The 27,071-nt window shown below is 53.0% G+C and overlaps 1 protein-coding gene across 16 annotated transcripts in view; it reads right to left on the reverse strand.

Moving 5' to 3' along the window:
- SUN1 (Sad1 and UNC84 domain containing 1) overlaps positions 1-27,071 on the reverse strand; it is a 52,649-nt gene that overhangs the window by 11,368 nt on the left and 14,210 nt on the right. Inside the window, exons 1-17 of one of the 16 annotated variants that reach the window (XM_019422382.2) lie at positions 26,900-26,922; positions 26,378-26,469; positions 19,974-20,162; positions 18,372-18,556; positions 17,361-17,387; positions 17,057-17,254; positions 11,589-11,786; positions 10,956-11,039; positions 10,561-10,671; positions 9,393-9,491; positions 8,773-8,866; positions 7,012-7,070; positions 6,722-6,867; positions 6,076-6,252; positions 3,245-3,331; positions 2,066-2,109; positions 267-402 (exon numbers count right to left, since the gene is read on the reverse strand). In XM_019422382.2, the coding sequence (XP_019277927.1) occupies positions 267-402; positions 2,066-2,109; positions 3,245-3,331; positions 6,076-6,252; positions 6,722-6,867; positions 7,012-7,070; positions 8,773-8,866; positions 9,393-9,491; positions 10,561-10,671; positions 10,956-11,039; positions 11,589-11,786; positions 17,057-17,254; positions 17,361-17,387; positions 18,372-18,556; positions 19,974-20,162; positions 26,378-26,454 (1,911 nt within the window). In that variant the 5' untranslated portion in view covers positions 26,455-26,469; positions 26,900-26,922. Of the gene's footprint in view, positions 1-266; positions 403-2,065; positions 2,110-3,244; positions 3,332-6,075; positions 6,253-6,721; positions 6,868-7,011; positions 7,071-8,772; positions 8,867-9,392; positions 9,492-10,560; positions 10,672-10,955; positions 11,040-11,588; positions 11,787-17,056; positions 17,255-17,360; positions 17,388-18,371; positions 18,557-19,973; positions 20,163-26,377; positions 26,470-26,899; positions 26,923-27,071 lie in introns of those variants that run through there. The other 15 variants (XM_019422385.2, XM_019422381.2, XM_019422386.2 and 12 more) reach the window with 15 other exon arrangements.

Below are 27,071 nucleotides of genomic sequence, written 5' to 3' on the forward strand. Positions count from 1 at the left end.
TCCGACTCTTGACTTCAGCTCACACTCTGATCTCATTCATGGTTCGTGGGACGAAGCCTTGCATCGGGCTCTGCACTGTACTGACTGTATGGGGCCTGCTCGGGATCCTCTCTGCCCCTCCTCTGCACGCTCTCTCAAAGTAAATAAATACGTACCTAAGTAAACAACTTAAGATATAATGAAAGTTCTAAAGAAAGTTGAAGTTCATGAACATAAAAGTTCAACTATAGTGTTTATTTTCTACGATAAAACATTTTACAACTTGCCTTTCCGTGTATCGTGCTGACTTCCTCACAACTGGTTTTCAAATGCTGCCACGTGGACAATTCTGATCTCAGATGACCCAGCTCCAGTTCCAGCTGCTTAACCATGGAAAGGAGGTGCGGCTCTTCCTCAAGCCTGCTGGGAAATCGGGAGGAGGAAGGAAGTCAGGCGTCCCCAGTCGCACACGCTTAAAGTAAACGCGTGCGATAAACACGTGGAGGGACCCACAACCCCACAGACAAGTCAATACTGTAAACACAGCGACCTGTCCCACCTTAACATGGAAACTTAGAAGTTTCAAGTCAAATCCCAAAGAGACCTTCTTCCACAGCAGTGCACGCATGAACACACAAACGTGCCCCGGTGTTCAGGTAAGATGTCTAACACATGCTACTTACTCCCAGCGGCTGTCAGTAGCAGGAGAAAGCTCTCAAAACTACTTAGTACTTAAAACCCACATCTCTAAAGAAATAAATAGGGGCGCCTGGGTGGCTCAGTTAAGGGTCAGACTTCAGCTCAGGTCATGATCTCACGGTCCGTGAGTTCGAGCCCCACGTTGGGCTCTGAGCTGTCAGCACAGCTTCGGATTCTGTGTCTCCCTCCCCCTCTGCCCCTGCCCTGCTCGCCATCAGGCACTCTCTCTCCCTCAAAAATAAACAGACGTTAAAAGAATAATAAATAAATAAATAAATAAATAAATAAATAATAATAAAAATAAAACCTGTATCTATCTCCTCAAAACTATAAAAAAGACATCTAAAATCAGACAAATTTATCAACAACCATTACAATGTTGAACATGAAATTTTCATGCTAATGGAACAGGTTAACTGAACTGAAAAACGTACGGCTTCAGAGTTTGTCTTAGTAATTCCTATTTTTATGTAGAAATTGTACATTATGACGCAAAATATTGTGATATTGTATTTGCTTAGAGGCAGCTGTGGTTGGTAAGCCACCAACACTACATGTCTCCGGGCAGGAGAGTCCGGGAAAACCATTTTAGCATCCACATATCGGCATAGCAACAAACCTTCTTGTGGAAATACAGGCTCTGAAAGGGAATTAAGACGTGCTGTTAACACTCATATCCATCCTGACGGAAGGATATATGGGGTCTAAAATAGTGATACGGGATCTAAGAGCCAGAGACAGGAAGGTGCAAAGTTAGAACTCATCGTCTGGTCCCCCACGTGGAGCCACAGGAGTGACAGGAGGGACAGAAAGGCACAGGTGTCGTGTCACAAACACAAATTGGGGGGGGGGTGTGCACAGGGCCCACATGGATAAAATTGGAGGGTGCAGAAAACAATGTGCAGCTTCGAGCGTATCAAGGGAAGGGAATGGCGTACTTCCAGAAGAATCCAGGGGAGCCGATAAAGGTGCCAGAGAAAAGGCCGGGGCAGTGAGGACCCCAACAGCACGCCCCCAGAAACTGCTTGGGGACAGGGCTGTTTAGGCGGCCAAAACACAGCCCAGAGGTGTGGCACAGCGCCCCCGTCCTGTATGTGAGAAGGCCCCTTACAAAAGGGCGGTCCTGGACGGCCAGGGGCGGCCCGCAGGAGAAGCTGCTGAGGTGGTGCGCGTCCAGGCCCAGAAGCCCACCTCCTACCGGGGCCCCGCAGGGAGGCTCTCTGTCGTCCGTGCCGCCAAGGGTCGCCCACCAAGACGCCGTGGGAATGTGTTCACCCACAAAGCCCAGTAACTAGAGGTGCACACGGGGTCCTGTCAATGACCGCTCTGTCCCACACAACAAGGAAACACAGAAGACAAAATTTTAATTTATTCAAAATTATCCTACCTAGCTGTTCTCAGTTTGGTCTGTTCTAATTCCTTCTGGATGGCCTAAAAGTGAGAGAAAGAAATCTGTTTAAATACAAGAGTTACATACTAGCATTTCATAGATCAGACACTCAATTAACCACGTGTCTCCATATGAAACTACACATATTTATCTGTGAGTTTTCCCTTTAATTCAAAGCCCAGACCTGCCTGCTAGCTGGCAGGGGAGGGATGTTTATTTTTTCAAAGAAAACTATTCACACACACACAATGTGTATTCAGAGAGCGGTGCCCGTCACATGGGACAGCCTGATGGATTTTCCAAACAAGCAGCTCCCGTAACCAGCACCCAGGACAAGGAGTGGAACACTGCCACCACCTCTGGCAAGTCTTTTCTGAACGTGGCAGGATAAGGAAATGACAAATACACACACAAAGATGTGATGGTGAACAGGGTCCGTTCAGAGACGCAGGCGCTAACGAGACCACAGCGAGTCGAGAACTGCGCCTCTTCAAACTGTAACCGAACGGAGGCGGGCGTCCTCCCGGCACAGAGCGAAGCGGAGGCCGTCCCTGCCCTCTCGCTTCCTTCTCCGGCTGCCCACCTCTCCTCAGTGCCACAGAGACCCTGGTCAGCGGGTGACCTGAGCTCGCCTGGCTCCCCTGGGCAGGAACACGGCAGCTGCCCCAAGACCCCCAGGGCCGCACCACGGCCCACGCTGGGTCCGAAGGCGCCCGCTGACCCTGAATCTGAGCGCCCCATGGTCTCGCTGGCTCAGATCAGTGCAGACATCCTGGCCTCCCTCCTCTGCCTTCACCAATACCTGATAATAACAGCTCTTCCGCCAGAAAATTAATCTGGTCTGTCAGACACAGTCGCTCTGGCGGAGGCTGTGGGACATGGAGAAGGAAGAGGGGCCCTGGAAGCTGGAGAGCCGGCCACGGCTCGGTCCCCCCGCTGCCACCTGAGCTCAGGGCCCCCTCAGATACCTCGGAGTCCGTGAGGCGGACACGCTAACGCGACGAAAGGGAGCTACCAGGGGTGGGAGGCAACAGTGAGAAAGATTTTTCAGTTTTACAAAGGACGACAGCAAGCCCCCTAAAGAGGCCCTTTAAAGGCTGAGGAGCGGGACAGCCGGGGCCGACCCCGATGTCCTCTCACTGCTGGGGCCGCGAGTGAAAGGTCGAGAATGCAAACCTCGGATTTTTGTGTCAGCTTTCCAAGAACGTCCTCTAGGTTTGAGATTCGCGATTCGTGCTCCCGGCGGAAGGTCACGGAGTCAGTCTTGGAAAGGGTCGGAAAGGAACAGCAGTGAGCGCATGGTACAGGGGCGCCAACAAGCAGCCGAGACCTGGCAGTCGTTTCCGTGCAGAGCCCCAAACACTCAAGGGCGCCCGGTCACGGCCTGGCACCCTAGGGTCCCTCAGGGCCCTCACCCCCCCCCCCCCCGCCCCGAACCCCGGAGCTCGACACAGTCCCACTTCTCCAGATGCGACCGAACGTGTGGGCGCCTGGCGACTCTCAGGGGACGCTGCACGGACAGCCCCTGCCGTGTGAGCCGCTCCCGGTGTGCGCCACACGGCCGGGCGCCACACGTGACCTGGCTGCAGAGCGCAGCCGGGAGGAAAGGGGCAAAGCGCGGCGCAGGTGAGCTCTCCTCCGCGCTCACAACACGAGACACGGGAGACAGTCGCGTCAGATGAGGAGAGTTTTCCAGCACAGGTGAGCCCCAGGAGACTGCATTTCACACTGCACACAGGTAAATACTGGAAACGGCGTGAGACAAACCGGGCAAATCTGCACGTACGCTGACTCATAACCTAAGCTTAATAAGACGAGCCCAGGAGGCATAAAATTTGGTCATTTGTAGTACACTAAAACGGATTCTTGGGTTTGTTTGCGGCTTTGTTGCTTTTAGCTACCGTTTCTTTTCTCCACAAGAGAAGGAACGAAACCATAGGCAAAGGAGCTCGCCACCGTTTTCTTAAGGGCTTCACGGTCCTCTCGCCCCCGCGGTGGGGACAGGATTTCGGGCTGCCCCAGCTAGGACCACGTGCTACCCGATCTGACTCTGCTCACCCACAAGCGTTCCGCCCGCGGGGACAGCTGGACTGCCGTAGGTGGTGCATCACGGATCCAGTGCAGCTATTTTATTTTTCAAACCGGCATCTCCCTCGAGACGGACGCGCTTCAACCCTGCCCACTATTCCCGTCCTGTCTGCAAAAAACGGGCCAAGTTCCCACTCACCCTTTCCGTCTACAAAGTTCTCACCTGGCCAACAAGAACAGACCAGTCATAACTGTGCCGGCGGGACGTGACTGAAGTCATCCCAACTTTATGGTCAAGAAAACAAAAAATAAGCAACGACTGAGGAATCAACGAAGGACGCCAATGGTCCTTGAGCAGGTACAAACACTCCAAGCATGGCAAGCTGGGGGGCAAGCTGGGGGACAAGCTGGGGACAAGCGGGGGACAAGGCTGGGGACAAGTGGGGGGCAAGTGGGAGACACACTGGGGGACAAGCTGGGGGGCGCGCTGTGGGCAAGCGGGGGCAAGCTGGGGGGCATGCTGGGGGCAAGCGGGGGACAAATGGGAGGCAAGGTGGGGGACAAGCAGGGACAAGCTGGGGGTCAAGCAAGGGACAAGCTGGGGGCAAGCGGGGGACAAGCAGGGGACAAGCGGGGGGCACGCTGTGGGCAAACGGGGGACAAGCTGGGGCAAGCGGGGGATAAGCTGGGGGGCAAGTTGGGGACTGGCAGGGGGCAAGCGGGGACAAGCAGGGGATAAGCTGGGGGCAAGTTGGGGACAAGCTGGGGAGCACGCTGGGGGCAAGTGGGGACAAGCTGGGGGACAAGCTGGGGGCAAGCTGGGGGGCAAGCAGGAGATAAGCTGGGGGCAAGTTGGGGACAAGCTGGGGGGCACACTGGTGGCAAGCGGGGGTAAGCCGGGAACAAGCGGGGGGACAAGCGGTGGGCAAGGTGGGGGGCACGCTGGGGGCAAGCGGGGGCCGTGCAGAGAAGGTGCAAACTGTGCCCTGTCACCTGAGCGTCCTCCCATGCTATCAACACATCACAATGAAAACTAGTGATGTTCCTCAGGCCAAACCAGAGTTGAGAAAAGGGTCATTCACTCCACTAACATTCCTTTTGGTCCCCATCAGGTGTGAGAAGACAGGGACTTGAAAGGTGGGTGGGGAAGGTGGTGGGCGGGGGCCATGGGGTGGGCAGTGCTCCCCCGAGGCCAAGTGTGGGGGTGCTGGCACTTAGAGACAAGAGGCAGGCTTGCCCAGGGACACGGCAGGACCAGGTTCTGCGCAGGGCCTTGGGGGTGCCCAGGCTGGAGGCCAGCGGCACCAGTGAGGGAGGGGAGATGGGCTCACGCCTTGACTCTGGTGCTGAGTGGGGAGGGGGCTCTTGGTCGAGACCAGAGACGTGAGGGAACAGCAGGTTGTTAGGGCAAGGGGCAACCCGTATTTGAAAGATTTCAATCCAAAGTATCTAAACACTGAATAAACACGCATGTTGGAACCTAAGAAAATAAACATCAGCCGTGGGGAGAGTGGACTGACAGGTCTCTCCTTGAGAATATACCAAATAAACAAGACTCTCTTCAGGGTTCCGGACAGAGAAGCAGCTACTCTTAACCGCTTGATGACCTCGAGACATTTTACATCAGACTTGAACTTTTCAAATCAGTGTTGACAGGAAGTGCAAAGCAAATCCCTACTGAGATGAAACGTCACTGAATTGTGACAGGCCATTTTCAGATTAAAACGCAGGCCAGGAGCCACCTGCAGAGCGGGGTACCCGGGCACGAGATCTCCGCGCTGCCCGCCGGAGCTCCCAGTCACGGGACAGCACACGGCTCCCAACGACCGATTGGCACGGCCACCTGTCCCCTCCGTGCCTCTCCCACTCTTCATCCCCACGAAGAGAACAGACCCTGGGGAACTGCTGGGCACGACCTCAGAGCCCGACAGTCCGCCAGCACGTGTGGCCCCTGAAGGCCGCCCCACCGCTCTTCTAACCGGGGACAGGGTCCCGCCGCCGTCTCCGTCCATCTGGTCCACCCGCGCCTGCAGTCTCCGAAGCACAGCTGCCAGCTCTCGGAGCTTCTCGTCGTGGCCGTGACACTGTCCAGACAACGAGGCCACCTGCCTTTCCACCTCGCTCACCGGACGCCGGGAGAAAGCCTCGCCGCCGCCCTACAACAGGGACAGCAAGTTCCAACGGCGACACAAATGGGGAACTACGTCTGGCGTCAAATAATCTGAAGTGCAGTTTTAAGTCAAAAGCACAAACCAAACACTACAGTGAAAGGTCCCCTAAACGCTACGGATACACAACGTGACGATGGCCGTCGTCACGGATTTTCCCCACGTGGCAGACATGGGGGGGTTGTATTTTCTTCTTCGTACGCTCTGTATTTTCCAAAGTAGTACACGTTTGTTTTTTGTTTTTTTTTTTAATTAAAATTAACGGAATGAGAAAATTTAAATAGGCATCACCCAAACTATCTCCGAACACTTAAGGAGCAAGTCTTAAGCCTTGCCTATCTGGTGTTTAAACATACTTTCCAACACAGGGCAGGGCACCTGTTCCCAGCAGTACGAAAACCTACTGTGAGGACTACGGATGGGGAAGGCCGGAGAAGGGGGCTTCCTGGGTGGCTACCTCTGGCGGCGGGCTCAGATGAGGGGCTTCAGGTGTGAAGGTGCCCTCAGGGACGTCCACCCTCTGGGTTCCGTGCGCACGTGTCCAGTTGAACACAGGAAGGCCTGACAGGAAGTGTCCCTGGCCCCACAGGGACAGACCTGCACCTAGAAGAGGAGAGGGACCAGCTGCACGTGTATGTACAGACAACGCTCTGCACCACGTGCCCTGAGGTCCGCACCTCTTTCCCTCCTTTCACCTTTACGTGTATCCGTTAATCATCTGAGGTAAGTAGGTCGAATTCTACTTACCTAGTAAAAGTAATAATGGAATGAACAAGATTAAAAACTTGCAAATGTTTCGAAGGCACCTAGGAATAAAAAGAAAAATATTACCTTGGGAAAAAGAAAGGGCAGGATCGCCATCCCATTTTACCTCTCTGCGTAATTTTATACCAAATAACCCCACTCTTACTTCAAAATGAAAGTCGACAGTATGAGAAATGCAGTTACAGCTGTCCGTCTGTTCGCAAAGTAGGCTCCACACCTGACGTGGGGCTCGGACACATAACCCAGAGCTCCAGCGTCGCAGACTCCCGACTGAGCCAGCCAGGCGCCCCCTCGGCGCCTACAGGGGAGCCTGTCCATAAACTGATGTCTCCTGGCCCATATTAACCATCGACTGTGTTCACTAACTCTTGACATGCAAGGTGCCACGCAGGGCACTAAAGAGCTTTGGTCACTAGCCACACTAAGGTCACTGGGAGCCGGGGGACCTGCCCGGTCTGGCTCCCGGTCCTGACCATCCCCCTCCCGATCTGGGTCACCCCTGTACTCTAAGAATGACAGTGCCTTTCCTTTCTCACAGAAGTGGTCTGAAAGATTAAATAAAAACATGAAAGCACTTTGTAAACTATTAGGTGACACAGGGGTGCCCGGACGGCTCAGTGGGTTAAGCATCCAACTCTGGATTCCAGCTCAGATTATCATCTCACAGTTGGGAGACCAAGCCCTGCATCAGGATCCTACTTAGGATCCTCTCCCTCCGCCCCTTTCCCCCTCAAAGGCATGTGCACACGTGCGTGTGCCGTCTCTCTCTCAAAAATTAAGAAATAAAAATAAAGTGATATAAAATAGGCAAGACATTAATATACTGAACTATAAAAATGTAAATAGAACATAAATCATTATAAAACATCAAATCGGGGGTGCCTGGGGCCTCAGTCAGTTAAGCGTCTGACTTAGGCTCAGGTCATGAACAAACATTAAAAAAATAAACAAAAGAGGGGCGCCTGGGTGGCGCAGTCGGTTGACTGTCCGACTTAGGCTCAAGTCATGATCTTGCGGTCTGTGAGTTCGAGCCCCGCATCGGGCTCTGTGCTGACAGCTCAGAGCCTGGAACCTACTCCGGATTCTGTGTCTCCCTCTCTCTCTCTCTGCCCCTCCCCAACTCATGCTCTCTGTCAAAAATAAATAAACAGTAAAAAAAAAATAAATTAAAAAAAAAATAAAAACAAACAAAACCCAAACAAAAAACCCAACAAATCAAATTATGTCCTGCAATTAGCACAAGGTCAGTATTTTATTATAACAATTTTTTTAACGTTTATTTTTGAGAGAGACACAGTGCAAATGAGGGAGGGACAGAGAGAGAGGGAGACACAGAATCTGAGGCAGGTTCCAGGCTCTGAGCTGTCAGCACAGAGCCTGACGCGGGGCTCAAACTCACGAACCACGAGATCATGACCTGAGCCGAAGTCGGACACTTCACTGACTGAGCCACCCAGGCATCCCACAAAGTCAGTTCTTTAAAACACCCAGTTGAGGGGCGCCCGGGGTGCTCAGTTGGTTAAGCGTCTGACTCTTGACTTTAGCTCAGACCATGATCTCATGGTTCGTGAGTCTGAGCCCTGCATCTGGCTCTCTGCTGACAGCCTAGAGCCTACTTGGGATTCTCTCTCCCTCTCTCTCTGCCCTTCCCCCTTTGCTGTTTCTCTAGATAAATAAATTAAGTAAATAAATGTTCAAAAACAAACAAAAAACATTGAGTTGACATGATACTGGTTTTCTTACCTCGTAAGAAGAAACACATTCAGCCAAGAAATCAAAGTAACAAACTGGTACCATCCAATCCCTAGCCACCAGAATATTCCAGAGGCTGCCTTCCCTAAAAGAGAAAACACCAAACATTCTAAAGAAATGGTCTTTGGGAAATCAAATTCCTAAACAGACAGTTTTCGTGAAGGCCAAAGGAGAGCACAAGGAAACGTGCAAACAAATATCACGTAAGTATGCTTAGATGAAATCAGGGATGGTGCGCATTAAGATGCCGATCGTCACGGCAGGAATATCCGTACAGTCAAACACAGGGACGTCATAAGCACAAAGCAATATGGAATGCTGATAGAGCCACAAAACAATGATAAAAGGGGAACCCCCAAATTCATGCATTCTCAATTACAGTTAACTCAAGCAGCGCAGAGGAGAAACAAAGACGCTCACACACCCTCACACACCCGAGAACACAGCGTGTTAGCACTTCTACGCAACCAAGAACGAAACATGTTATGTCAAGGATCAAAGCACGTAGCCCTGAAACGAAACTTTCATCTGGTTAGATAAGTCATCTCTTGCAGGCGCTAGCTGCCCAAAGCCCTGGAGAGAGCGCTAACACAGAGAGCCAGAATAACCACCTGGAGCAACCACGGCCAACCAAAGGAGCGACAACAGTGTCTTCGACACAAACCATCCGGAAGCTCCAATCCTCTGCAGCATCTGTACCAAGAGGTGACCTGTGATAGACAAGATGCGTGCAAGAGGGGCACACTCAAAACTCACACCGGAAAACCAGCTCTCCATAGTTATAGTACAAGAAATTCCCACTAGGATGCATTTTACCAAGACTCTCAGATCAGTTACGTCAAGAGTCTCTGCTCAAGGAGACGAGACGATCAACCATTTAAGTCCGAGCGAGATCCTGAAATTCAGTTATGAAACGCCGCCGCATTCGCTTCCTCCCCACGCAGGAAAGGCAGACTCCCCTACAGAAAGCCCTGAGGGTGGTGGGCAGCTACCCCCACGCCCACCGCTGGAGCTAACAGATAAAATCTGTGCACACTGGCAGTTTAACGTGCTCTAGGTGAGACCACGGTGACTCCAAAGCCACAGACTTGGTCTCCACTTGATCATTCTACGAGTTAGCGCTTTCTGGTGAAAAAGTATTTTGGAATGACAAACGGCAGTGCCGCTGGATAACAGACTAAAACGACAGACTTTGGTTATCAAACATCACGCATCACATAAGGCAGAAAAACTGCTGAAAGTTATATACGCATTTGCGTGTTGACTCCTGACGCTGTTAATTCCGACATGCCTGAGAGGGAAAGAAACATCGTTGAACAGGAGTTTTTAATCTATCATTTTATGTTCTATTAACAGTTAAGAGGCCATTACTTTTGAAGTTTAGCTTAAAAAAAAAACTGTCCAAAAAAGGTGCCCCTTCAGCAAGAAACCTACGGGCGTAAGTTGGAAAACACGTAATTGTGCACGTACACCTCCCTGCTGCCAAGGCTCAGGACACGGCGGTCACGGGAGCGATGCACAGGGCAACGGCTCCTGCCGAGCTCCACCAGGGGAGGACGACCGGCCTTTCTAACCCGTCGTGTCACCTCAAGCAGGTTACTTCTCAGACGTCTGGCCTGCACTCGACACGTCCCAAAGGAGCTTTCCGACAGAGACGTTCTCTGTATTTCAAGCTAAAGTCAGTACTCTTCCTGTCCGTTTTTACAACACAAACAAACAAGGAGCCACGGCGTTTGCGAAGAACACGATAAGAACAAAACAGAAGGTGTGAGAGACAACCTGCGTAAGAAAAGACGGGCCACAGGGCCCCCGCCACCCTCTCTGGCCTCGAGGACCGCAAGCGGAGGTCTGCGTGCGTTTCAAGGAGCTTCTTCCCCTCACAGTCATCGCCTGTGGGTGGTGGTGACAAGCAGTTAATCTGACAGGCTCCCACGCAGACCCGGTCAATCCCGACCGTGCGCAACAATGGCGGTTTGAGAACATCAGGAAACGCAATTATGCAGGAAAATACACACGCGGACACGTCGCGGCCAACGCAATCCGGGGCGGCCGGCGCTACCCCGCGAGGGCCGCGCGCCCGGGGCGCCGTGGGGCCGCGTCCGCGGCCTCGCGCCACCGCCCGCGGCAGCCCCCGCCGGTGCCCAGCGTCCCACGCGCGGCGCGGCCATACTTACACGGGGACTCCCCGTTTACACCGAGGCGGCCGTCCTCTCTGAGAAGCCCTCCTACATCCACCGTCCCACAGTGACCGGAAAGAGCTGCAATACACGCAAAAGAGGCTCAGAGACGCTCGCGGAGGCGGGGCTCAGGCCGGAGGGCACGCGAGGCCAGGCACGCCCACGGCGCAGCCGCGCAGGGGAGGCGGGGAGGCGGGGCGACGGGGCGCCGCCCGGGAGACACTCGCGGGCCCCACCCGGCCGAGCAGGGCACCCACGGCCGAGGCAACAGAGACGGACGGGCCTGCTTACGCGCGGCCGGAGACGGCTACATTCTAAGTGCCGTTCAAATAAGCTACTTCCGCCTTAAAGAGGGAACACGAATCGAAAGTGCAGGACGTTAGCTTTTTAAAAGGCGTCTCGAAAAACATTTAAGCGCTGGTCCGCTTTCAGAAAACAGAACCAAAGCAGCACATGTTAGACAGTTCCCTCAGCCCCTTCCAGGAAGACCCGAACAAGCACCACGAGAAAGTCCGCGGAAAGGGCGTGAGAGGAGCAACGTGGATAAAGCGCCACGCAGGAAAAGCGGTGTTTTCTCCACCTCGAAAGCACGATTAGGTGGAAAAAGGAGGAAAAAAATTATTTAAATACCTTTTGGTTCATGGCTTTTTGACTTAGAGCTTTTTGATTCACGATCTTTTGATTCGTAACTTTTCAATTTGTAATTTCCTGATTCATAATTGAGCTTCATTAAAACCACTCGGAAAAGGTGGGCTAAGAATGACGACGGGGATGACGAAGTGTCCGTGGCCAGCCACAAAATCCTATCCGTGTGGAAAGAGGCACCGCCTATTGAAAAACCGTGAACAGAGTTATTTCTTCCCACAGGGCCGACATCTACTCCCCTGAAAAGTCAGAGAGCCAAATTATTCATCTCGGGAAGAGCAGAACCAACTCTTCAAAGGTACATCAGAGAGGACTCGGGAAAAGCCCAGACGACAAATGTCACCGCCTCGCGTGGCACACGTCACCTCCTGACAGAGGCAGAGCGACACGGCAAACCCGTAACGGCGAGCCCGATGCCAGATCTCTGGCCCAGGCGAGCCTGCACAAAACAGCCAGTCTGAGGTAACTGCACCCTAATTCTGCTGACGTACGCCCCAAATCTAGATACTGCTCGACAGCCCCTCCCTTAACTGGCCTCTGGCCCGCCCAGTTCACTCTGTCACCTGCCTACAAAAGGACCATCAGATACGACCAGCAGCTGCAAAGACGCCTGCGCCAGAAACCACCGGCAAGAGCGCCTGGGAGGAGCAGTTAGATTCTGGAACAACTAAGCCAGCAGTTCTCAGCGGTCCTCTCTGCTTTTTATCAGGGCCTGGAGCTTCAGAAGATACGACGTGATCTCTGCTGTGTCCATCCTATTAACCTAAAATGTGCAGGGCAATGGTCTACAAGTTCCAGTTGCCGGAACTCTGCATTCCTGACAGCTCCCCTCACACGGAGACCCGGTGGCAAGGCCAGGGCCTGCCCAGAAGCGCTTCTGAGACTGGTCCCCGTACCGCCCGGTCAGGGGCCCTCGTGCCAGCGTGCGGCAGGAGACCAGCTGGGACTGCTGAAGTCTGGGTGGGTGTGATTTTAAAGAAATAAGATGAGGTGTTTTTGTTTTTTTTTTTTTATGGAGGCCATTTGTGGCCTAGAGTCCGGTGCCAAAAGCACCGTGGAACCCGTGGACCGTGGTCGGTCCCCACTCTGCTCACTCTCCTGTTCTACGGTCCAGTGAAAACTGGCTACAAAGCTCCGTACAAAGAGAAAAAACTTATTGAGAGGTAATACGTGGTCTGGTTCCCTGATAATCAAAAACACTGAAACTCCATTTTTTACCCACCAAGTTGGCAGAAGTTTAAAAGGAAAAACGGAGCCCTGGCGAGAGTACACGGGGCGGGGACCCGCATGCTGCCGTCCTGGGAAAACAGTGCGGGTCAGTCTGTGGGAAGTCAACTGGAGAATCTATTTATTTTTATTTATTTATTTAAAAAAAAAATTTTTTTTTAACATTTATTTATTTTTGAGACAGAGAGAGAGCATGAACAGGGGAACGGCAGAGAGACAGGGAGACACAGAATCTGAAACAGGCTCCAGGCTCTGAGCGGTCAGCACAGAGCCCGACGCGGGGCTCGAACTCACGGACCGTGAGATCATGACCTGAGCCGAAGTCGGCCGCTTAACCGACTGAGCCACCCAGGCGCCCCTGGAGAATCTATTTAAACTGAAACTGCACATGGGGGCGCCTGGGTGGCTCAGTCGGTTGAGCGTCCGACTTCGGCTCAGGTCATGATCTCACAGCTCGTGAGTTCGAGCCCCGCGTCGGGCTCTGTGCTGACAGCTCGGAGCCTGGAGCCTGCTTCCGATTCTGTGTCTCCCTCCCTCTCTGCCCCTAACCCACTCGCATTCTGTCTCTCTCAAAAATGAGTACACGTTAAAAAAAACATTTCAACCCGAAACTGCACAAAACCGTTTTCTTCCCAGAGTGACATCGATGTAGAAGTGCAAGTGGAAACGGGTTTTAACTACTTAATTGCTAACTGCGGCATCTTCAGGACAGAGGCTTCTCCTGACTTAGGGTCCAGCCCTCGTGTCTCAGCTGGCCCACCACAGCTGTGTCTACACTGCATCTGCTCGCTTGGTGACAGCCACACCCCGCCTGGTGGCTCTGCTGCACTCACCCAAAGGAAGCAGGCATTTAAGTCCTTCTTTCTCTAGAGCCTGAGGCTGGTCCAATAAGCAAAATTCTGCTGTAAGCCACCACAAGTGACAATGTTTCAGAGCAGTGACCTATCTTTAACTTCTACCTTTTGTTGGGGGCTTTATGCGTTGCCTTAGGCAAGACAGAGACTACAGAAGAGTCTGTTTCCAGATCCCCTGGGTGCTTCCCTGGGAACACAGGAAGGACTCAGGTCAGCCTGAGGCCCAGGAAGGCCCTGCGGGCGCTAGGCTCCTCCCAAGCTCCCAGCTTCCTAAGAGGACTCCAGTCTGGCCCTCTGCACGCACCCCATCAGTACCCTGCTCTGGAGACGACGGCTGGATGTCCCAAAGGAAAGACGTCCGAGCCTTTTAAATGTAAAGCCTTTTTGATGTGAACCACATCAAGGGTGTACTTCACCCGAACCTCAAAAGGTCCAGTCCTCAGAACCCACGTGGCTCTGCGGCCTCGAACGCACCCGTTCTGGTTTTTCCACCGCACAGAAGGATCTGCCCACGTACACACATAGGTACGCAGGAGACACACCCGATGAACGCTGCTTTTAAAGGGATACAAACAGAAAAACCTGAATGTCCGTCTGGATACGAAACTGATGAACTAGAATTTGGCACGTGCACCTCGTATCACAGAGCTGTCAGAAATCAAGTCGCTCTCACTTGGCACATAAAATGAAGAAAGATGCACAGCCATACACGTGCATTTAAGACAAAACAGAGCACGTAATTCCATAGGTACAAAAAAGCAAAATTTAGGTGGGAGTTGCACAACATTGTGAATGTACTAAAAAATGCCATTTAATCGTCAACTGTAAAATAGTTACTGGTTAATTTTTGATGTTATGTGCATTTTACCTCATTTTTAAAAGCAAAAGAATCCCCCATGATCTATTCCTCTCAGCACCAGCTCCTTCTAGAAGGGAGACCAGAGGGGGTGGAGGAGGAACAAGGAAAAGGGAAAGGAACTTATTTTAGCCGTACCATTCCAAAGTTTTACAACAAGAACATAATTAAAAACAAAAATACTGACACAAAACGAGTGTGGGGTTAATTCACGCAGCGTGGTCTGGACCGGGCGATCGAGGGAGAACCCTGCTGGCCCCACCGTGTAGCGGGGTTAGCTCTGGGTGGAAGGGTCCAGGAGACTGTAATTCTCCTTGTGCATCTCTGTGGTTTCCAAATGTTCTTCGATAGACACTTTGCCCAAATAATGAGAAGTAGACGTTTGTAAGAGTAGTAAATTAGTGTTGGTCATATGATCACTGTTCTAATTTAAAAGAACAAGGCAGGTGATAAACACAGAAGCCCGAAGCAAATAAAAATGTGTTTTCTCCACAAAAACATTCAAGACCAACTCAACGAGAAAGTGCGAGGGACTCCCCGCGGCGACTACCAGACCCGCACTGGCTCCTCCATCCGAGCGGAGCTCGGGCCGCTGGCCCCTACCTACAGCGTCAGGATGAGGACAGGTGGCTGTGGGTAATAGACACACGTGACCTCCACTATGCTACGAGGGAGGGGCCACCCCCACTAGTATGTAAGCACCATCGCTGCACCAGGCGATGGCTGTGGAACGCACTTCCACTTGAAGAACGACGTTGTGTTCCACTTGGTGGGTGACAGCGGGCTTCAAAATGCAGCCTCAATGTAGCCACACACACAGCATCTTTGATGGTGACACAGAGTTCAGTCAAGTGCCGGGCTTTCCCCCCGATGGTGAGCCCACAGGAAGTGGCGTGGCATCTCGGGGACAGCGCCCTGGAGGCACGATACCCGGGTCCAGGTGCTAGCCCCGTCCCTTCCCAGCGAACTTCCTAAGCTAATGCCTGGTGCGCCGGTCTAGAAGACATGCATGGCCACGCTGCAGGGGGCTGCGGCGCAGGCCAGAGCACCAGGGGCGGAGAGCGCCCCGTGACACTGGCTCCACAACCCGGAAGGGCCAGGAACGGAATCCTCGTGTCCGTTCGGCCCCGCCCCCTCCCCTTCGACCTATTCTGCTAGGTTAGAGCCAATAGTGTCGATGACCTACAGTAGACAAAACCAGAAACTCGAGCCACAGGGTAAGACGCTAAAATGGGAATAACTCTCAGTCCTGGGACCATCCTTCATTACCTCAAAACAATCATCTGAAAAGTACTGCGTGCCCTTACATGCGGGGCACAGCCGGGAACATGGCGAGACACAAATGACGGGTCACCCTCCTGGCCACTGGCCCTGCCCTGTCCTCCCGAGGAGGACCTCGAGTCCGGCCCAGCATGTGGGCGCTTGCATTAAACAGAGGAGTGGCCGAAAGCTCGGGAACAAGGCCATGGCTCCCTGGCCTCTCCATGCTGGAGGTGAGCGGGAATCACGGGGCAGGAGTCACGGACGGAAGCTGGCCGGGGATCTGCAGCCACGCTCCCCTCAGGGACCCGGGCCAAGAGTAGAGCCGGGAGTGCCGGGCCAGGAGGAAGCCCGCAGGCCCGCCTGGAAAAGCCACGCAGCCCTGGCAGTTCTGAGAGGCAGCCGAGCGCCTCCAGGGCCGCCTCCGAGGACCTCCCCGTTGGAGCGGGCGCAGCCGGGACTCAGAACGGGGCCCACCTCCACCGGGCGAAGGGCCACTGCCTCCCGCGAGGGCCTCCCCCAACGACTGCCCCCGCCCCGTGTTCCAGCCGAACCGTCCCTGGAGCGGAAGTAACAGCACAGAACACACTTTGCTCATCTCCTGCACGTAAGCCCCTGCGGCCGTCGAGGCCAAAGCACCACCACGAAGCTGTTCCCGCCATACGTGGGAACGCCTATGATCTCGTGGGAAAATAAAGTGGCCGCGTGGCGCCACTACGGTTTCAGGGAAGGACTCTTCTTTGCTCACCCGAAGTTCAAATTCACAGAACTTCACGCACTCCTGGGTATAAAACTACAAGCCACAGAAAATGAATTTATTCAAAGAGGACAAGGAAGAACAAAGCTAATTTGGGGCGCGTTTCTTTTTTTTTTAATTTTTTTTTATGTTTTATTTATTTTATTTTATTTTATTTATATTTGAGAGAGAAACAGAGAGACAGAGAGCGAGTAGGGGAGGGGCAGAGAGACAGAGACAGAATCCGAAGCAGGCTCCAGGCTCCGAGTTGTCAGCACAGAGCCCAACGCGGGCCCTGAACTCACGAACCGCAAGATCATGACCTGAGCCGAAGTCAGAAGCCCAACCGACTGAGCCACCCAGGCGCCCCTTGGGCGCATTTCTTAAACTTTTATCACACAGTTTTGAATTCAAGTCAATGACAGAAAGTAGTGCGGATGGATGCTAAAAGGCCTACAAAAGCAGGGTTACGTATGTATACGTTAAAAGAAAATATCTGGACATGCAATCTCTTTCTAACCTTTGAGAGAGACAGACTCACGTTTCTGACTCTCGTCCCTCGAGTATGTTCGCGACGACAGTCCGTGGGCAGCGGAGCGTGCCGTGAGCGTGTCCTTGCGCTCAGAGAGCAGGATGCAGTCTCTGCAGGTGTAGCCGTTGCTCCTGAAAGTTTCTGCTGCCAGATCCCCATTTCCCTGAGCGGCAGCTTTATTTCCCCCTGAAGTTTTCAGAAAGTAGAGGGAACCTGTTTATCACAACCTGCAGATACCTACAAAAACTTTCATCTTGAAAAGTGTATTTAAAAAAAGAACTGAAATACTTACCTTTGAGATCTCCGTCATCGTCAAGACCTAAAACACACACACATACGCGTGTCTGCTCATGAGCTCAAATTATCAGAACAAAACCCACACACACAAAAAGTAAAGGTTACAATGGTTAATATGTCGGCATTTTGGCAACGGCCAAGATTCACTTCCTGAAACGCCTACAACTAACAGAAACTCCTCCAGACATATGCAGACGCCATCTCTCGGTGCCAGGAGAAAGCACATCTTTGCAGACAACACACACCTGTACACGCACACCTGCGGACCCCAAGGGCGGACACGGAGGAGGGATCAGGGGAGAAGAACGTGCGCCCTCAAGCACCGGCAGGCAGAAACCTCACCGGTGGCGTCCACCCACTCTGCCGCCTACGAGCTACCCTCGCCAGCTGAGCGCCAACTCCCAGGCTTGCCTGAATTAGCACACAACATTTTGGGAGCTAATCTGGGTCTCCTTATCTTCTCCAAAGGGCCGCCGTGAACATCCAGTGGACACAGGCAAGCAGCCACGTCCCTCTGAAAGCTGCGGCTCCCCGTGGCCATCACACTGTCAGCAGCAAGGACCAGGTCACACCGTTGCTGCCTAAAGTCAAGAGGGCTCACGAGCCCACGCTGCTTTCTAGTGTCAAGACCTCCACGGGGACTGCTTCCCGGTGACTCGAAAATACCGTGTCTGCCTGGCTGCTCAGAGCCGTCTGAACCTGAAACCGCGCCGCTGAACCTCTGTGACAACTGTACTCAGCCAGCCTACACAAGTAATGCCCTTAGCAGGAGAGTTCTCAGGCTGCTACCAGACTGCTTCAGCTTCCACGTCACGACAGACGATTCCACGTGCGCGCGGCCAGCAGAAGCGGCAGAGGGAAGCCGCCGCCCGCATTCTGTATTTGAGTCTGGAGGAATGCCTTGCATCTTCTGGGAGCTCCTCCCACCCTCTATGGGGCAGAGGGACAACCTGGCCCGGGACTTCCCTCCTCCCCAAGACAACCTGAGAACCCAACAGTAACTCACCCCAGAAGTGGTCCACTTTGGTTTGCTCACGGATCAGAGACTCATCCAGCACAGAAGGCCGCACACACGCCGCACCTGACAGCGAGCCGGCGCCGCCCTGGCCCACGGCCGAGGACGCGACCTGCCTGGAGGCGTGGTGGACACTAAAAGCCGGCTTGCTTGCACTTCTGCGCTGCTTTGCAGTTCTAAGAAGACAGGAACACAAGGGACAAGTTGACAGACTTCTCAGAAATACAAAACGATTGTATTTTACCGATACAAAATCTTTAAGAACGTAGTATTTTTAAGGCAACGTTTCCTTATGTCTTCTCTGCTGTAATGAAACGCTTATTAACCTGCAACAGGAATCCTTGAGCCAGGGTCCCAGAGCTGCTTCTAAAATTGTACATACAGGACAGTTTTCAGAGTATTCTAGGCCCAATGACCCCAAAGTGATTAAAACTTAAAATAATCTAATAAAATGACTTAATGACAAAAATTATGACGTATAAAGTTAACCCTTCTGCTTTTTAGAACAAATGTGTGCACAGACACGCACATCCTGCACTATTTCGGGGTCCCCGGTGAAGCCGGCCCTGCATTAAGGACAGCGAGGAAAGGCTGTAGCCTCATTTCTGTCCTCCTGTTTGGCACGGACAACAAAGCCCCAAGCACCGAGCTGGGGCAGGGAGAGGACCTCCCTCCTCAAGGGAACGAGCAGCGGGGGGACAGGAACACAAGTCTGCACGTGAACACAGCACATCAGGAAACCGATCGTGGCGTCGCCCGGCGGCAGAGAAACAGGCGGGCCGAGGCCAGGCAGCTGAGGCCCCGTCTCGCCCGTGGAGCCAACTGGAGCCCTCAGGTGCGCTCACGACCGCTCATGAGCCCGCCAAACCGCGGGCCCATCCTCTAACCAACCCACAGTGAGTGTGAGGCACGTGGGAACCCTGGCAGGGCACCTGGCTTCAAGCTGGCCTTTCACCGCCTCTTCTAACACAACCACCCCATTCCTGAGTGAAAGCCGACCATTTCCATCGGAGACTCATCATTCTTACGTGAGCCACAGAACACGATCTTTAAATGGCACAAAGATCGTGCACTCTGCTTCTTCTTGGCCATGCGCGTGGTGGTGGGCACGTGCAAAGCTCAGGAATCGAGTGAACGCAGTCAACGGCTGGCCGTCATGATGCATCTGTTAGTTCACGCAGACTTTAACACACAGACATGGCCGTTAACAATGCAGAGCTCATCCACGGTGGCCACAGTGCCACGCAATCGTCGGAAGGCACCCCTCGGATGACAGCAGAGGACAGCCGCATTTGGCTCCCGCTGCGAGGCCGGCCGTGTGGACGGGCACTGCGCATGTTCCAGGGTGTCCGCGCCCCTGCCCGAGTCTGAGTGCAAACGCAAAACTGGAAACCGTGGCCTGCACGAGACCGTCCACGCCAGACAGGCCACATGGTCCAGAATTAGGTTCAGTCCTCACCGCAGCACAGCGACGACAGTGTGAGTCTGCTGTGTGTACTTAAGTGCAAGAGTGTGGTTTTACAGACCAAAAAGCTGGTACGTTTGTTTTCATGTTGTTAGAGCGTGTGCGGTGACAAGGAAGACAGTGCTTACCGGGCCGCTCTGTCCTTCAGGGAGGCAGTGCTACTGGCACAGGAGTAAGCGTCCCCAGCCTGGCCGTCCTCAGTGGCACAAGCGGTGGTGACCAGGCGCAAACCGCGGCGGGACATTCTTGGAGAATCGAACACAGGGTCCAATCTGTGCTCAGTCTCAAAAGTCAGAGCATCAGACGAATAACTCGAACTAGAAGGAAAAAAAACTCGTCAGAGGAAAATAACGCTGACGGAAGTTGCTGAAACAAACTGAATAATGAACAGGTCACATAACAATCCGGTGCAAATTCTGAAAAACAGCCATGACTGCGTGATGACTTTTCTACAAAGCCGAAGTCACCACAGACGCTCTGGCCACACCCTCTGTGAAATAAATCCCCAGGCGCCCAGATATGTCACTCCAGAGCTGGCCCTAAGAACTGCTTCAGGACACGCTCATAAGAACTCCACTATGCGGACCTGTGTCAAGATCACTGAAAATCAGAATGCATTTACAGTAGACTCCACGCCTGACACAGCAGTTCAGGAGACAGTGACCACACAGCATCTAATCCACTGTGAGGAGAAACGCAAACGGCAAGACGCTGAACTGTAAAGCCACTTTGCGTCTAACTCACCATAAAGCCAGAGACAAGCTCATGACAAAGTCACTTCAATACCCTTCCATGGAATCATCTTAAATCAAAAGATACATTCTTCTGTGTCGTTAGCAACTTTTTCTAAATCAAGAAATATTAACCCACAAGGAGGCATCCAGGAGGCCTGGGAAGGGATGGGAAGGCCTGGGAAGGAGAGGGAAAACCACTCCTGCCTGGGAGAGCAGACTGGGCTGAGGGTCTAAAATTCAGCAGGAACCAGGAGTCTCTCAAGGAAACCAAGAAGGCTAAGGGCATTTTAGCCTTATGTTTTATTAGAAAAATATTTTCAGGATCACGTTTACGATAAACGTATTAGGCCAGGTGTGTCTCTGAGTGGTCAAGCTAGACCACGACAGAAACGTGTGGAAGCGAGCAAGCGGCCAACGTGCACAGACCTCCACCTCCCAGCCCACCCCACGGGCCCCGGGGGCTCCAACGTGGGGACGCTACAATACTGTACAGTGTGGAAGGGGTCCCGGCTTTCCAACCCAGAACCCGGGGTGCCACTGCCAGCAGAGGGTGTCCCAGATCCCTGTTAGTGTCATTAGAAAGACCCCGAGCAGAAGGAAGTACAAGAATATTACAACGGCAGACGATAGGAACTGTCCATCAGCAGGGGAATGGTTCAATAAACTGGGATACATCCGAATTCTAGAACACTGTGAGGCTGTTAAAAATCATGAAAGATCTGCATACACTGTTAAAGGAAAATATCCTACTATCATTTATGTTAAAACCAACTATAAAACAGAACCACATGGGGTCAGTAGAGCATGAGACTCTTGCTCTCGGGGTCATTGACTTCAAGCCCCACGTCAGGCCTAAAGCTTACTTAAAAAACAAAAGAACCCCATAAAAAGCCCTAGAAGCACGTATTCTCATACATACAGAGGTAGGTAAAGTCATAGAGACCCGGAAAGTTCTCTTCAAACTGTTAACAGTGGGAACCTTTGGGGCTGAGACCAAGCGGGGCAATGGGTCCTTTCAGTCTGGACCCACCTGTCTGGTCACACCCAGGGACGCTCGTCTAATGCATTCAGTACCCACGCCTCTGTCAACGCTGTAGTCCGGGGACCCACCCTAGCAAGTGTGCTGTTAAGGTACTTTATTCTAATACTAGGATAGAAAAGGAGACGCCAGAAAGACCCCAAAGAAAATAACAGACTGAATCCTTCAGAGCAGCTTTTAGTTCTGTTCCTTCATCAATCAAATGTTGTTTTAAAAATATGTTACTTAGATGCACTTAAAAAACTTTTTTTAATCTTTATTTATTTTTGAGAGAGAGAGCATGAGCGGGGTAGGAGCAGACAGAGAGGGAGACACAGAATACGAAACAGGCTCCGGGCTCCGAGCTGTCAGCACAGAGCCCGACGTGGGGCTCGAACCCACGAACCATGAGACCATGACCTGAGCCGAAGTCAGATGCTCAACCGACTGAGCCACCCAGGTGCCCTTAGATGCACTTTTAATTAAAAGGCCAGGAAAAAATCTACCACCATTGAAAGCTGGAAAATACGGACACGCGGCAGCCACAAGGCGCGAAACAGGGCAGCGCCACGGGGCAGGTGGTCCTGCCTCCCGCCAGAGCCGCGCGGAGCTAAGTGGTCATAAATGAGCAGTTCGGCCACTGGGCAGGGGTGAGTGGGCAGACCAAGGCCCACATGGGGGCAATTCTAGGAATCTGACCAAACCTCCACGGGTCCGAGTTCTGCTGACCTGGATGTGTGACCCCAGTGGCCGCCCATCTGACCCCTGACCCTTCGTCACCCACCGGCTGGGATCCTCCACCAATGCGCTCCCTCAGCTTCGCCCGGGGCTCCAATCGGGATTATGGTCACAGCACCCCCACCCTGCGACTCCCCTGCCCTGTCGGTGCTTCAGTCCCGGCCGTGCCCCTGGATGGTGCCGACGGCTGCACGCCCCCGAGCCCACGGGCCTCTGCACCAGTGGCGCCCGGGTGCCACCCCTGCCCCAGCAGGCCTCCTCCCTCCCGCCTCACCTCCTCCTCTGGCTCCTCAGCAAACCAGCCACGCCAGAGAACTGCTGACTCCTCTCGGGGGAGCCTACGAAGGACCCGCGTTCAGGTGGCCCTTCCTCCTCCTTCCGACCACAGCACACGTGCCATCGTAACGCCCACCTGTGCACTCTGGACCGGATCTCTCCCACTCTCCAGAAGACCCTCTCCGGCTGCTACCTCTTCTCTCTCCGAACTCTTCAAACTCCCTGCGGTGCCCAACCATCAGCACCTACACACTCACCTGTCCCCACGGTGGAGAAAAACGACCCTAAACAGAGCCGGGCCCTTTCTCCTCCCAACCAGCCACGCTTGTTGTAAGAGTTATCTACACTCACTCCTCAACCCGTTTCATTCCGACTCCTGCCCCCGTTGCTGCTGCCTCTGCCCATGGCCTCCCACGGGGCTGAATTCACGGCCCGTGTCCCAGTCCCACCACTTTGGCACGGGACCCACCTCCTCGAAATACTCCGCTCTCTTGGTTTCCGTGGCAGAGACCGCGGTGCACTTACGGGAGGTTGACACGGTCAGACACGGACTTTTCCAGGCTGCCGGCCTCCGGGGCACGGGCTGCCACCTGACCTGGGTCTCCTCCTCTGGTTTGTGTGTGCGTCAGGGGGCGGGGGTGAGGCGGGGGGTGGGGTGGTGGGGAGAGTGGGTCTCTGATGGGCTTCTGGGAAAGTCTGCCTCTTACCCAAGCAGTGGCCCTGTGGCTGCATCCCCATCGTGTGGGGGGCTGTGGGGGCTCCTCAGTGGTGGTGTGGCCCAGCCGCCAGCACTGGGCAGCCTCCGCACACCCTCAACAGGAAGGAAGTGCGCAGTCATGCCAACAAACAAAACCGGGGACTGATCGAACCTCCGCATCTAACCACCGTCTCACAGGAAGCAAATGGGTACTATGGGAAAATCCTGCTTAGGCTCATTTCAAGCAAAACTGAGGATCTGGTAAATTGGAGCACCAACTGTCTGGTGTATTACAGAGATATCAGGGGTTATTTTAAGTTACCAGGGGCTTTTTGGTGTGATACTTGTATCTTGGCTAGTTGTTTTTACAATATCTTTTAGGGGTGCCTGGGTGGCTTAGTCGATTAAGCGCCCGACTTCGGCTCAGGTCATGATCTCACACATCGTGGGTTCGAGCCCCGCGTCGGGTTCTGTGGTGACAGCTCGGAGGCTGGAGCCCGCTTCGGATTCTGTGTCTCCCTCTCTTTCTCTGCCCCTCCCCCACTCGTGCTCATGCTCGCTCGCTCTCAAAAAATAAACATAAAAAAATAAATAAATAAATAAATAAATAAGCAAGCAAGCATCTCGTAAAGATTTGCTTCAAAACAATCTAGCGGAGAGGGAGGGAAGGGGCCCGGCGCCAAACGGCAGAAGGTGGGAGGAGGCACAGGGGCTTATTACCACCACCACCCCTGACTTTCACCTAACAGTCTCCACAGCAGGAAAACATTTCAGTTAAACAAACGGACCGACCAGGATGGTGGCGGACCCTCCAGGTGGGTACTCAGGGGCTAAGGGGGAAGATCGGGGCGGGGCCAGACAGCCGTGGGCCGGGGTGCAGAGTCCCCAGAACTGAGGGGAAGGACCGGCCCAGGTAGCCGTGGGCGCATGCGTCAAAGTGGGGCTCAGGGCGGGGGAGGGAGGGACATGCAGTGAGGTCAGGTGGCTTCCGGTAGAGCCGGGTGGCACAGGCAGGTTTCAAAGACGGGGGAACACAGCGGTGAAGCAAGTGGAAAGACCAGAGACAAACAGGCAGGGGCAGGTCCCCTCCCGCCGCCCCGGGGGCTGCGGGGCCTCAGCCGTGGGCTCCATCCACCACGCCCGCCGGACACTCGCCTCGCGACCCGCCACCCGGCGCCCGGTCCTGCATTACACGCGGCTGCCCGGACCAGAACCCGCCACCCACAGACCGACCCGCCGTCCCCGCCCTCCGCTCCTTCATCTCCACCCCAGCCGCCCAAGCTGGGCCGGGCCCCTTGTACAGGCCACCAGAGAGTCACACCTCGGGGCCCGCCATGGTCTCCGGGCCGCCCCCACCCGCCCTACCCACCCCTGCAGGCTGCAGTCCCTCCAAGCACAAGCCTGGTCACGCGGCTCCCGGCTTAACGCCCTTGCCGGGTTCCCACTGCCCTCCAAGTCTAAGTTCCCAGCACGGTGCACCAAGCACACCGGCCGCCTCTGCCACTTCGGTCGGCCCACACTTCCGCGTCTACGCCCACATCTCACTGGAGGAGGGCCGCGTGCACCGAAATTAGCCGGGCGGCTTTCCCGGTGCAGAGACCCACACGTGTGCATTTTTAAAAAACTGTATTTAAAATAGGTTATAAAAGCTAAAAATAATTAACCGAGAGTAATTATTTTTACGCTCCACAATACAGAACAAGGAACAGTTTTGAGTTGGCCCACTCCCTTTGTTCTAACATATTTCAGAACTTTTGACAAAAACAATGATCCAGAATCGTGAATAAAACCGCAATCATTCAATGTGACGTTTGACTAACACTGTTAAAAAACACTGTTAAAAACGCTGCAAAAACATCTTTGCCAGGGGCGCTTCAGTGGCGCAGTCGTCTGAGCATCTAACTCTTGATTTCGTGGGATTGAGCCCCACGTTGGGCTCCATGCTGAGCATGGAGCCTGCTTATGATACTCTCTTGTGCATGCGCCCTCTCTCCCCCAACTCCACCCCCCCCCCCGCCCCGCCTCTGCTCTGCTCAGGCACTCACTCTCAAATTAAGAAAAAAAAGCATCTTTGTTAAAATACCTTCTGATTTTCTTAAGTTTTAAATTATATTTTTCCCTTTTAGAAGACAAGTCATTGAAAAAAATTACATGAGCATTTTCCTCGTGTGCCTTAAAGGTCTTTCCAGAACACAACAGGTGTTTTTTATTTTTAAAAAAATTTTTTAAGTGTTTATTTTTGAGAGAGAGAGAGAGAGACAGAGACAGAGCGTGAGCAGGGGAGGGGCAGAGAGAGGGGGAGACTCAGAATCCCAAGCAGGCGCCCGGCTCCGAGCTGTCAGCACAGAGCCTGACGTGCGGCTCGAACCCGTGAACCACGAGATCACGACCTGAGCTGAAGGTGGACACTTAACCCACTGAGCCCCCCAGGCACCCCCACAACAGCTTTCCTAACTGCCAAACCCTAACCCACCCGGTAGTGTATTTTCCTTTGGCACAATCCCATATTTTATAATCCATCTTAATAATCACTCCTACCTGGTGAACTAGACACGCAAAGGGCTAGTCGGCAACTCTTAGACTTAGCCGTGAACTTCAGTATCATGTCAGAATAAAAACTGAAAACCTCGCATCTGAGAAAAGCCATGTTCTTCAAACCTCGGGCTTCATCAAAATTCTGTTTAGGATACCTCCTCTCAAAGGCAAATCATTTTCCAGGTTATTTCTACTAACTTTAAAATACCCGGCCATCAGTATAAATCACAAAACCCTACCCATAACCACAAAGATTTATTCTAGAGACCACAGCCACTTGGGTGGGGTCGGAAAGAGCAGTACATTTGCAATGACTCATCCCTGAGTCATCAGAAATGTTCGGTTTTCAAAACCACCTCACAATTTCCATGTCAGTTTAGCAGTTTTGCAAAGCCATAGTATGATATAAACTCCGCAGAAATTTTCACTTTCAGAAGACAGCGTGTGGCTGCAAGCAGCAGGAAGCGCCCACAAATCCACGGCATTCAGGGGCAGGAGGCGACCGGGAGGGCGACGGAACGCAGGCACGCTCACCTGAGTGCGTACGTGTAGCCAGTGTTCTCGGGCGCACACTGAGGAGGGGTGTACATGTGGAGCCGAGAAAAGTCCATGGTCACGGTCTCATACTGCAGAAGGTGGGGGAGAAAGCAATGCAGGGTGTTAGGAGGGTAGAAACACAGAGAAGCGCTGTCTGTCACAGCCAACCCACGGCACATAGCCGGTGACCAAAACGTCACCACCAAGATTTTAGTAAAACAAAGCTAGTCGTTCTTTGTTTTTTATTTTTTAGACAAAGGAGACAAAGTCTTCTCATCGCTACAAACCCTTATGTTAGGCGTAGTTTCCTACAGCAACATACCCTGGGAGTAAAAGGGGAAACCCGAGATCAACTCACTTATAGTTATGAAAATTGGGGCACCTTCAGAAGAATACAGAAAGTGACTCAGACCCTTTTCAAAATGTATTTTTAAATTCTCAAAGGTGTCAAGATGTTCCCTTTCTTATGTAGTAAGTTTTCGTTGTTATTGACCAAAATAGATGGGATTCTTGGGGCACCTGGCTGGCTCAGGTGGAAGAGCACGTGACTCTTGATCTCAGGGTTGTGAGCTTGAGTCCCACGCTGGGCGTAGAGATTCCTGAAAAAGGAAAACAAAACAAGACAAAACAAACCACCTAAAAAAAAAATAGAAGGGATCCTCAGTCCCCGGTCAGGCACTTATCACAGATG

Source organism: Panthera pardus, unplaced genomic scaffold, assembly GCF_024362965.1.
Source record: "Panthera pardus isolate Hobbes unplaced genomic scaffold, ASM2436296v1 HiC_scaffold_4, whole genome shotgun sequence".
Taxonomy (NCBI): Eukaryota; Metazoa; Chordata; class Mammalia; order Carnivora; family Felidae; genus Panthera; species Panthera pardus.